At 42.0% G+C, this 10,800-nt stretch overlaps 1 protein-coding gene across 4 annotated transcripts; it reads left to right on the top strand.

Moving 5' to 3' along the window:
* The first annotated feature begins 901 nt into the window (after positions 1 to 901).
* Positions 902 to 9,157, top strand: LOC126601792 (uncharacterized). Of its 4 annotated transcripts, none has more exons than XM_050268555.1 (3): positions 2,329 to 3,641; positions 8,128 to 8,194; positions 9,000 to 9,157. In XM_050268555.1, exons 1-3 carry the CDS (start codon positions 2,345 to 2,347, stop codon positions 9,004 to 9,006), a joined length of 1,371 nt encoding a protein of 456 aa, XP_050124512.1. In that variant the 5' UTR covers positions 2,329 to 2,344; the 3' UTR covers positions 9,007 to 9,157. The 4 variants fall into 4 exon arrangements, 2 of the variants coding, with proteins under 2 accessions (XP_050124512.1, XP_050124511.1); XM_050268554.1 differs by having other exon boundaries at positions 8,113 to 8,194; XR_007615816.1 differs by lacking the exons at positions 2,329 to 3,641; positions 8,128 to 8,194 and adding an exon at positions 902 to 1,012.
* The last annotated feature ends 1,643 nt before the right edge of the window (positions 9,158 to 10,800 follow it).

The following is a 10,800-nucleotide window of genomic DNA, read 5'->3' as shown; positions in this document are numbered from 1 at the left end:
AATGTTTGGTCCCTAAACTTTTAAGAAGTTGTTTAAGTTAGAAATATTTTGGAAGTTGATTTTATATTTTTGTGGTTAGGGACTTAAGAGAGATTTTGGATGGTGTGGATTGGTTTGACCACACAAGATCAGTCCCTTTCTCTCCTCCCTCTCGATCACTCTCTCAGTCTCTCTCTCTCTCTCTCTCGACCTCACACCCAAACACACCCATATCGTACGGACCACCACCAAAACCCTTCAAAACTCGACGGATCGAGGCAAATAAGGTATGCATCTTCATCCTTTCGTCGTCCTGAGTTCATTGGTACTAGTTTTAGGAAGTGAAACCTTCGATTTCACGTAGATCCCGAACCTCCATTTTTGAGGTACTGTTCATGCGAACGTAAAATGTTGTGTTTCAGGAGATTTCAAGCTTGTGGTGAGCTTTAGGAGGTCCTAAGGAAGCTCGGGGACGTTTGTTGGAGAGTTTTGGACGTCGGGATCGTAGATTTCAAGTTTGGCCGAATCCTTGGTTTTTGCAAGGTGAGATTTCGTAGTTTTTAGGCCCTAAAACTAGTCCAACGTGATAGTACACTCTTAGGGCTTCAATTCGGTATAAAATACGAAGAAAATGGGTGAAAAACGAAGGAGAATAGTGAGTTTGAAAATCGGCCGGAGTTCGGCCGGAGTCCGGCCACCGGAGAACCAGTCCGGCGAGACCTGCGAAGAAGACGACACGTGCGCTGCACGTGCTGCGCGTGGCCAGCGCGTGGACCCGTGCCACGTGTGGCGCGTGGGGGCGCGTGGGGCTTCCAAAAATTTTTCTAAAAATTTCTCGACGCTCGTGACGTCGAGTAGGTCGATGTGGTATATTCATATACCAAAATTGAGCATCGTATGAGAAGTTATTTCGAATTATTGGTGATATGCTTAAAATTAATGTTTTTATAGTTGTTTCGCATATAGGTGAGACGTATCCCGAGGACGACCGCATCCAGGGACGCCACGGGGGTTACGACCCGTCGACTTATCAGTGAGTGGGCAGTTTTGTTTTCGTATTACCTATATACTACTGTTTTTCCCAGAAAAATGTTTATATGAAAATACGTTTTTAAAATGCCATGCATAGAATTATTTGGAAAAAGGTGAATTTCACATGAGTTATATGATTGATATATGATGCATACATGTTGCATGGTGCTGTGGAGGCACAGGTAAGTCAGGTGAGTTCATTTATTCATTGAATTGTTGTTGTTGAGATGTGTTGAGCTCATAATCTGCACCCTAGGTGTTAGTGCTTATTTTATTCACCACACCGCACGCTCGCCTTGGATCCAAGTAGGTGGATGTCGTACAGACCATGTGAGGGTTCCGACATGCTAGTCGTACAGATCACTAGGCGTGATTCCGACTAGTGGGTGACCTTAGTTATGCGCGCTGATGATATGATGAGAGAAGCACTAGAGCGTATTTTTACACCTTTCATCGTATAGACTACCTTACGTAGTTCCGAGTGATGTGCAGAGTAGGGCCGTATAGGTCACTGTGGTGACTCCGGCTTAGTGGGATTTGAGCTATTGAATTAATCGTATAGGACCAACTGCAGGGTCTCCGATTGATTCCTTATTTCACCTGATTTATATTTTGATTTATGTCATGGCATGTTTTCTTGAAAATGTTAAAGATTTGAGATTTAAATGTTGAGATTTTATATGGTTATATAATTTCTGGGAAAGTATACAGGTTTTTACGGCGAGGGGATATAACTGTTTTAATGAAATGTTTTGGAAAACTAATTTGTTTTACTGACCCACTCATTTTGTTTTGCGCCCCTCCAGGTTCTAGTTTAGCGGTGGTTGGCTCACGAGGTCCTTTCCGGCTTTCTGACAGATTTGGGACATGTAGGACTCACCTGAGGGTGATGTATTCTTATTTTAGTCCTACTTGACTGCAGATAACCTATGCTCTGAACTTATGTGTTTACTTGTAAACTCGTCCGGTTATGTCCGTATGTGGTTATGTTGAATTTGGTTTGAAATTCTGTTGATTTATGTTGCTTTTCCGCTTCCGTGTTGTGCTTATGGTTACGTCACGCCCACGTGACGGCCAGCACACCTGGATCCTCCGGATCGGGGTGTGTCAGTTTGGTATCAGAGCCTAGGTTGCAGTCCTGTAAATTTGTTAATGTCTTAACGATCTTTTGATGTTTTCTGTCAGAATCATGCCGCCTCGTAGAGAGCGTAGGGAGTCCCGCCGTACTTCTGAATCTAATTTTCCGGATATTACTCAGTTAGGGGAAGCGATGGCCCAGGCTTTACAGAATGTAATTCGTCCTCCTCCTCCTCCGAGGACACCTCTGGAGACCATGTACAACTTGAAGTTAGATCGGTTTATGGGTAATGAAAGTCATGAGGGGGCAGAGAAATGGCTTGATCATATTGAGAAAACTTTCCAGGTGATGCAGAGTCAGGGGAATCTCCCTGCTAATAGGTGGGTGGAGACCACCACTTGGTTTTTGGGTCGTGAACCAGCAGCATGGTGGATAAATCAGGCTAGGTACATGTCACCTGAGACGGCAGCCGACTGGAAAGTATTCAAGGAGCATTTTATGAAGAGATTCGTTCCTCCTGAGTATATTGACCGTAAGAAGCAGGAATTCACCAGGTTGAAACAGAGAAATATGTCGGCACATGAATATTATAGAAAGTTTACTGATTTGTCTCGTTATGACACTGATACAGCTGGTAATCAGGGAGAGATGCTTCGACGTTTCAAGTTGGGATCTAAGAAGAAGTGGCGTACCTTTGCCAATGCACTCCCCTGCGCTGATTATCATGAATATTTCGAGATTCTGGTTAGGATGGAGGACTCTGATAATCTCCCTGACAGTGAGGATGACGAGGACAAGAATGAGGGTCAGAAGAAGAATGACAAAGGTAAGGGTATTTCTATTCCTGGACCTCGACAGACTCAGAGTTTTAAGAAGAGTGGAGCGAGTTCGAGTTCTTCTAGTGGGGGATATAGTTTTACTAGCCCGAGGAGAGGTGGTGGAAGATTTTCTGGTGGACCCAGATTTCAGGGTCAGAGGGATGCTGGTGGATCTGGCGCTCCATGGTGCCGCCGTTGTAACTCCCGTCACCATGGTGAGTGTAGGAGAGGTTCTGGGGCTTGTTTTACGTGTGGGCAGATGGGACATCGGGCTTCTCAGTGCCCCCAGGGTCAGCAGAGACCGCAGCAGACTAATATGCCACCTCCAGCACCAGTTCAGCAGAGTTTTGGACCGGGTGGTTATGGCCAGCCGAGTCGTGGTGGTGCCTACCACTATCAGGGGGATGCTGCTCCGTATGCTCCCGGACCTTATCAGTATTCCCAGGAGCCTTACTCTCAGGCTGGATATTCTCAGGATTTTGGAGGTTATTCATCTTATTCCTCTATGCCAGCTGGTGGATCGCAGTGGCATCAGGGAGGCCAGCCCCGTCAGGGGGAAGTTGCTACTGGTGGTGCAGGATCATCCAGGCAGCCTAGTCAGCCAGGCCAGGGACGTAATCCTCAGGGACGAGGTAATCAGGGCAATAGAGGCCGAGGTGGACGACAGCAGGCTCAAGGGCGAATTAATCATATTTCTTTGCAGGAGGCTCAGAACCATCCAGACTTGATTATGGGTACGTTGAATGTTCTTGGTCATTTTGCTAAGGTTTTGATTGATTGTGGTGCTACGCACTCTGTGATTTCTCATACGTTTGCTCAAATAACCCAACCTCACCCTTCACCTCTAGGATTTGATTTAGAGTTTGCCATGCCTAGAGGAGATAAATGTATTGTGGATAGTGTGTATCTGGGGTGTCCAGTGATGGTTGAGGGCGTGATTATGTCCGCTGATCTTATTCCGTTAGATATTGTGGATTTTGATGTGATTTTAGGGGCCGATTGGTTACACCATAATCGTGCCCATATTGATTGTTATGGTAAATCAGTTACTTTTTATCGTCCTGGATTACCCGAGGTTACTTTTGAGGGCGAGAGAAGTGGGGTGAGACATGGAGTTATTTCTGCCATAAGGGCGAGGAAATTATTATCGAAGGGTTGTCAGGGATATTTGGCACATGTGGTATTAAATGATGTTGCTCCTACTAGTATAGAAGAAGTTGGTGTGGTCAGACATTATCCGGATGTTTTCCCTGATGATTTGCCGGGATTGCCGCCAGACAGAGAGGTGGAATTCTCTATTGATTTGCTTCCAGGTACGGACCCTATATCTCTGACTCCTTATAGAATGGCTCCTGCTGAGTTGAGGGAATTAAAAATCCAGTTGCAAGAATTACTTGATAAAGGTTTTATTCAACCTAGTTCTTCACCTTGGGGTGCCCCAGTATTATTTGTGAGAAAGAAGGATGGAACTTTTCGATTGTGTATTGATTATAGACAATTGAACCGGGTAACGATTAAAAACCGTTATCCATTGCCTCGCATTGATGATTTGTTCGATCAGCTGAAAGGTGCGTGTGTATTTTCTAAGATTGATTTGAGATCTGGGTATTATCAATTGAAGATTAAAGAAGATGATGTACCTAAGACGGCTTTCCGAACTCGGTACGGACATTATGAATTTTCGGTTATGCCGTTTGGGTTGACTAATGCACCTGCAGCTTTTATGAGATTAATGAATGAGGTATTCCAGAAATATCTTGATAAATTCGTTATTGTTTTTATTGACGATATTCTGGTATACTCTAAGTCCCAAGCAGATCATATCCGACACCTTAATTTGGTGTTAAGGAAATTAAGGGAGCATCAGTTGTATGCCAAGTTCAGTAAATGTCAGTTTTGGTTGACTGAAGTGGCATTTTTGGGGCATGTTGTATCAGCTCAAGGTATTCAAGTTGATCCTCAAAAGATTGCAGCAGTGGAGAATTGGGAGCAACCTCGAACCGTCACGGAGGTACGAAGTTTTCTTGGCTTAGCAGGTTATTATCGACGGTTCGTTCAGGATTTCTCTATGATTGCTTTACCGTTGACAAAGTTGACCAGGAAGGATGTTAAATTTGAGTGGGATGAGAATTGTGAGCGGAGTTTTCAGCAATTAAAGTATTGCCTCACTCATGCACCGGTGTTGGTACTTCCCGACGATAGCGGTAATTTTGAGATATATAGTGATGCTTCATTAAATGGTTTGGGATGTGTTTTGATGCAGCATAATAAGGTGATTGCATATGCTTCTAGGCAGTTGAAAAATCATGAAAGGAACTATCCTACTCACGATCTTGAATTGGCAGCAATTGTTTTTGCTTTAAAAATTTGGAGGCATTATTTGTATGGTGAGAAGTGTAAGATCTTCACTGATCACAAGAGTCTTCAATATTTGTTTACTCAGCATGATCTTAATCTTCGTCAGCGAAGGTGGATGGAATTGTTAAGTGATTATGATTGTTCTATTGAATACCATCCAGGTCGTGCTAATGTAGTAGCGGATGCGCTGAGTAGAAAACCTCAAGGTAGGCTTAATGCCTTATATGCTAGTCGTGTTCCTCTTCTTGCTGAATTGAGGACAACGGGGGTAAGGTTGGAAATTGAAGATCGAGATGGAGCTTTTCTTGCTAATTTTCAAGTCAGGCCAGTTTTGGTGGATCGTATTCTTGCAGTTCAGATGGTGAATGAAGAAATTCAGGAGTTGGTTCAGTTAAGAAGTGAAGGGAAAAAGAAAGACCTCAGAATTCGGGAATCAGATGGTATGCTCATGCTAGAAAACAGAATGTATGTTCCGAATAATGAGGAATTGAAGAAGGAAATTCTGGATGAAGCACATTGTTCAGCTTATGCGATGCATCCGGGAGGAACAAAAATGTATCATACCATTCGACCATTTTATTATTGGCCGGGTATGAAAAGAGAAATTGCAGAATATGTGAGCAGGTGTATTATTTGCCAGCAAGTGAAAGCAGAAAGGAAGAAGCCCTTTGGGCGAATGCAACCACTTCCCGTTCCCCAGTGGAAATGGGAAAATATAACCATGGATTTCGTGTATAAACTTCCTCGTACGCGAAATGGATTTGATGGTATTTGGGTGATTGTGGATCGACTCACCAAGTCTGCGCATTTCATTCCAGTGAGGGAGAAATACCCTCTGAATAAATTGGCTAAGTTGTTTATTTCGAAGATTGTCAAGTATCATGGAGTCCCAGTAAATATTATCTCCGATCGAGACCCGAGGTTTACTTCTAAATTTTGGGTGGCTTTTCAGGAAGCTCTGGGTACTCAATTACTGTATAGCACAGCTTATCATCCTCAAACTGATGGGCAATCAGAGAGGACCATTCAGACGTTGGAAGATATGTTGAGATCTTCGGTATTACAATTTGGTGATTCTTGGCATGATCGTCTGGACTTAATGGAGTTTGCTTATAATAACAGTTTTCACTCGAGCATTGGTATGTCCCCATTCGAGGCACTTTATGGTAGGGCGTGTCGAACGCCATTGTGTTGGTCTGAGGTTGGTGAACGGGTATTAGAAGGCCCTGAGATCGTGGATGAGACGACTCAAAATGTTCAGGTAATTAAGTCAAACCTGAAAGCAGCCCAGGATCGACATAAGAGTTTAGCGGATCGGCATACTACTGATCGAGTGTATGATGTGGGTGATTGGGTATTCTTGAAATTGTCGCCTTGGAGAGGTGTGGTACGATTTGGGAAAAGAGGAAAGCTAAGTCCGAGATATATTGGACCTTATGTGATCACTGAAAGAGTTGGTGAAGTTGCCTACCGGTTGGAACTGCCTCCGGAGTTATCTAAGGTCCATAATGTGTTCCATGTCTCTATGCTTCGGCATTATATTTCTGATCCTTCTCATGTGATCCCTCATCAACCGTTAGAGATTAATCCGGATTTGACTTATGATGAGGAACCAATCACAATATTGGATTGGAAGGAAAAGGTTCTAAGGAACAAGACGGTGAGTTTGGTGAAGGTGTTGTGGAGAAATCATTATGTGGAGGAAGCTACTTGGGAGACGGAAGACCGGATGAGAGAGATGTACCCAAGATTATTCTACGAGTATTGAATTATGATTTGGTTATGGGAATTTCGGGGACGAAATTCTATAAGGAGGGGAGATTGTCACAGCCCGTCCCGGAGGTACTTTTGGCGGGAATGTGAAAGGACAAAAATGCCCTTGTCAGGTATCAAGGTATGGGTGTATTACGTTTTGAAAATGTTTGGTCCCTAAACTTTTAAGAAGTTGTTTAAGTTAGAAATATTTTGGAAGTTGATTTTATATTTTTGTGGTTAGGGACTTAAGAGAGATTTTGGATGGTGTGGATTGGTTTGACCACACAAGATCAGTCCCTTTCTCTCCTCCCTCTCGATCACTCTCTCAGTCTCTCTCTCTCTCTCTCTCGACCTCACACCCAAACACACCCATATCGTACGGACCACCACCAAAACCCTTCAAAACTCGACGGATCGAGGCAAATAAGGTATGCATCTTCATCCTTTCGTCGTCCTGAGTTCATTGGTACTAGTTTTAGGAAGTGAAACCTTCGATTTCACGTAGATCCCGAACCTCCATTTTTGAGGTACTGTTCATGCGAACGTAAAATGTTGTGTTTCAGGAGATTTCAAGCTTGTGGTGAGCTTTAGGAGGTCCTAAGGAAGCTCGGGGACGTTTGTTGGAGAGTTTTGGACGTCGGGATCGTAGATTTCAAGTTTGGCCGAATCCTTGGTTTTTGCAAGGTGAGATTTCGTAGTTTTTAGGCCCTAAAACTAGTCCAACGTGATAGTACACTCTTAGGGCTTCAATTCGGTATAAAATACGAAGAAAATGGGTGAAAAACGAAGGAGAATAGTGAGTTTGAAAATCGGCCGGAGTTCGGCCGGAGTCCGGCCACCGGAGAACCAGTCCGGCGAGACCTGCGAAGAAGACGACACGTGCGCTGCACGTGCTGCGCGTGGCCAGCGCGTGGACCCGTGCCACGTGTGGCGCGTGGGGGCGCGTGGGGCTTCCAAAAATTTTTCTAAAAATTTCTCGACGCTCGTGACGTCGAGTAGGTCGATGTGGTATATTCATATACCAAAATTGAGCATCGTATGAGAAGTTATTTCGAATTATTGGTGATATGCTTAAAATTAATGTTTTTATAGTTGTTTCGCATATAGGTGAGACGTATCCCGAGGACGACCGCATCCAGGGACGCCACGGGGGTTACGACCCGTCGACTTATCAGTGAGTGGGCAGTTTTGTTTTCGTATTACCTATATACTACTGTTTTTCCCAGAAAAATGTTTATATGAAAATACGTTTTTAAAATGCCATGCATAGAATTATTTGGAAAAAGGTGAATTTCACATGAGTTATATGATTGATATATGATGCATACATGTTGCATGGTGCTGTGGAGGCACAGGTAAGTCAGGTGAGTTCATTTATTCATTGAATTGTTGTTGTTGAGATGTGTTGAGCTCATAATCTGCACCCTAGGTGTTAGTGCTTATTTTATTCACCACACCGCACGCTCGCCTTGGATCCAAGTAGGTGGATGTCGTACAGACCATGTGAGGGTTCCGACATGCTAGTCGTACAGATCACTAGGCGTGATTCCGACTAGTGGGTGACCTTAGTTATGCGCGCTGATGATATGATGAGAGAAGCACTAGAGCGTATTTTTACACCTTTCATCGTATAGACTACCTTACGTAGTTCCGAGTGATGTGCAGAGTAGGGCCGTATAGGTCACTGTGGTGACTCCGGCTTAGTGGGATTTGAGCTATTGAATTAATCGTATAGGACCAACTGCAGGGTCTCCGATTGATTCCTTATTTCACCTGATTTATATTTTGATTTATGTCATGGCATGTTTTCTTGAAAATGTTAAAGATTTGAGATTTAAATGTTGAGATTTTATATGGTTATATAATTTCTGGGAAAGTATACAGGTTTTTACGGCGAGGGGATATAACTGTTTTAATGAAATGTTTTGGAAAACTAATTTGTTTTACTGACCCACTCATTTTGTTTTGCGCCCCTCCAGGTTCTAGTTTAGCGGTGGTTGGCTCACGAGGTCCTTTCCGGCTTTCTGACAGATTTGGGACATGTAGGACTCACCTGAGGGTGATGTATTCTTATTTTAGTCCTACTTGACTGCAGATAACCTATGCTCTGAACTTATGTGTTTACTTGTAAACTCGTCCGGTTATGTCCGTATGTGGTTATGTTGAATTTGGTTTGAAATTCTGTTGATTTATGTTGCTTTTCCGCTTCCGTGTTGTGCTTATGGTTACGTCACGCCCACGTGACGGCCAGCACACCTGGATCCTCCGGATCGGGGTGTGTCATAGGGTGTTATTATTGACAATCATAATATGTCACTGTACTAGAAATTTTTATATTGAGTAATGCTAGGGATACTAAATTTGTAGACAAAATTTTGTAAATTAAATGACATGTAAGTTGATGATTGAATTATTACTTAAGCATTGATAAACGTGATCATTTCCTATTAATGACTCATCATTTAATTCACAAATTTAGTCTCTTTAGTATTACCCTTTTATATTTAGAAGGGAACAAAATTTACTCTTATTAGGAATGCATAATGAGATTTTAAAGTACTAACAAAAGTAATTTTCTAAATATATAATATTAGATGGTAAAAAATTTGAAGGCCCCTTCAAATTTGGGACTCTATGCAAATGCACCTTTCGTTCCCCTCAACGCCCCCTCCGTTTGAGGTGATTACGTTTCAATCAAGAGGAGACGAAGAAAAGCAAGTACGAGGACAAGAGGACAAGACAATCCTTGAATTAGTTGTGTCTTGTAGTCTTGTATTTATTGTACAAGACAAGTAGATTATTTCTTGACAGGGTCCTCGTGGATTTTTCAATTGTGTGTGGGGTTTCATCCTTCTCTGACTGGTTAGGCTGTGGATGAAATTCTTCCTCTAATTTCGGAACACCCAGCATGCAAACTATCCTATGGAATGGATTGGACGGAAAGAGAGATTGATGTAGGCCTCAAATATTTCTTCTAGTCGAAAGATTGATCCTCTTAGCCAAAATTCTTGAACTCTTGTGGTCAAATGTCCATCTAGGTTGATTTGTATGTTTTTGGTGTTCTTGTTTATGTGGTGCAATTGAATGTAAAGGTAAAATATGAAGAACAAGAATATTAACAACACTGAAGTGCAATGAAAATTAGGCGTATTTGTAACTACGCCCCATCAAACTTCATTTTGATCTCATTTTGTTCTTGTAAGTCAAAGTCACTACTTTACTTTCTAAAACTCAAAATTCGTTTCACTTTCACATGTGAACTATCTTTTCTCACTAAAACATATAGATCTCCTCCTAAAACATATTTGGAGCCCAACACCCTATTAGATAATATTACATATTCAATAAATTTGATTATAAATTTCTATTATGCGTTAACATTCAACAACAAAGAATATTAAGTTAAAAAAATAAAAAAACATTGAAGAGATAAAAATGTAAAAAAGAAATTGATTAGCCTAACACATTCAAATCAAACTGAAGTTGGCGATTGGATGGGCTTAGAGGAGATTTTAACAGGGTCTCATAAGCCGGCCGGGATTCTACTATTCAAAGTACAAAAAGCAATACCCCCCAATGCCCATTTCTAAATTTTTACGAGAAAAATACTACCAAATTATAGACTGCAGTATTAATTATTTATCTTATGGACTAATCTATTAACTAGTCTTCATCCTTCAAGCACTTTAGATTTTTTTTTTTTTTAAAGCACTTCCAGTTCCATTTTATTCAAGTTTGTTTGTTCATTGTTATTTAATTTACGGACCTTTAATTTTCAGG

This window comes from Malus sylvestris, chromosome 15 (genome assembly GCF_916048215.2).
Source record: "Malus sylvestris chromosome 15, drMalSylv7.2, whole genome shotgun sequence".
Taxonomy (NCBI): Eukaryota; Viridiplantae; Streptophyta; class Magnoliopsida; order Rosales; family Rosaceae; genus Malus; species Malus sylvestris.
Note: the sequence above shows the minus strand (reverse complement) of the source record. Positions and strands in the feature narration are given on the sequence as shown.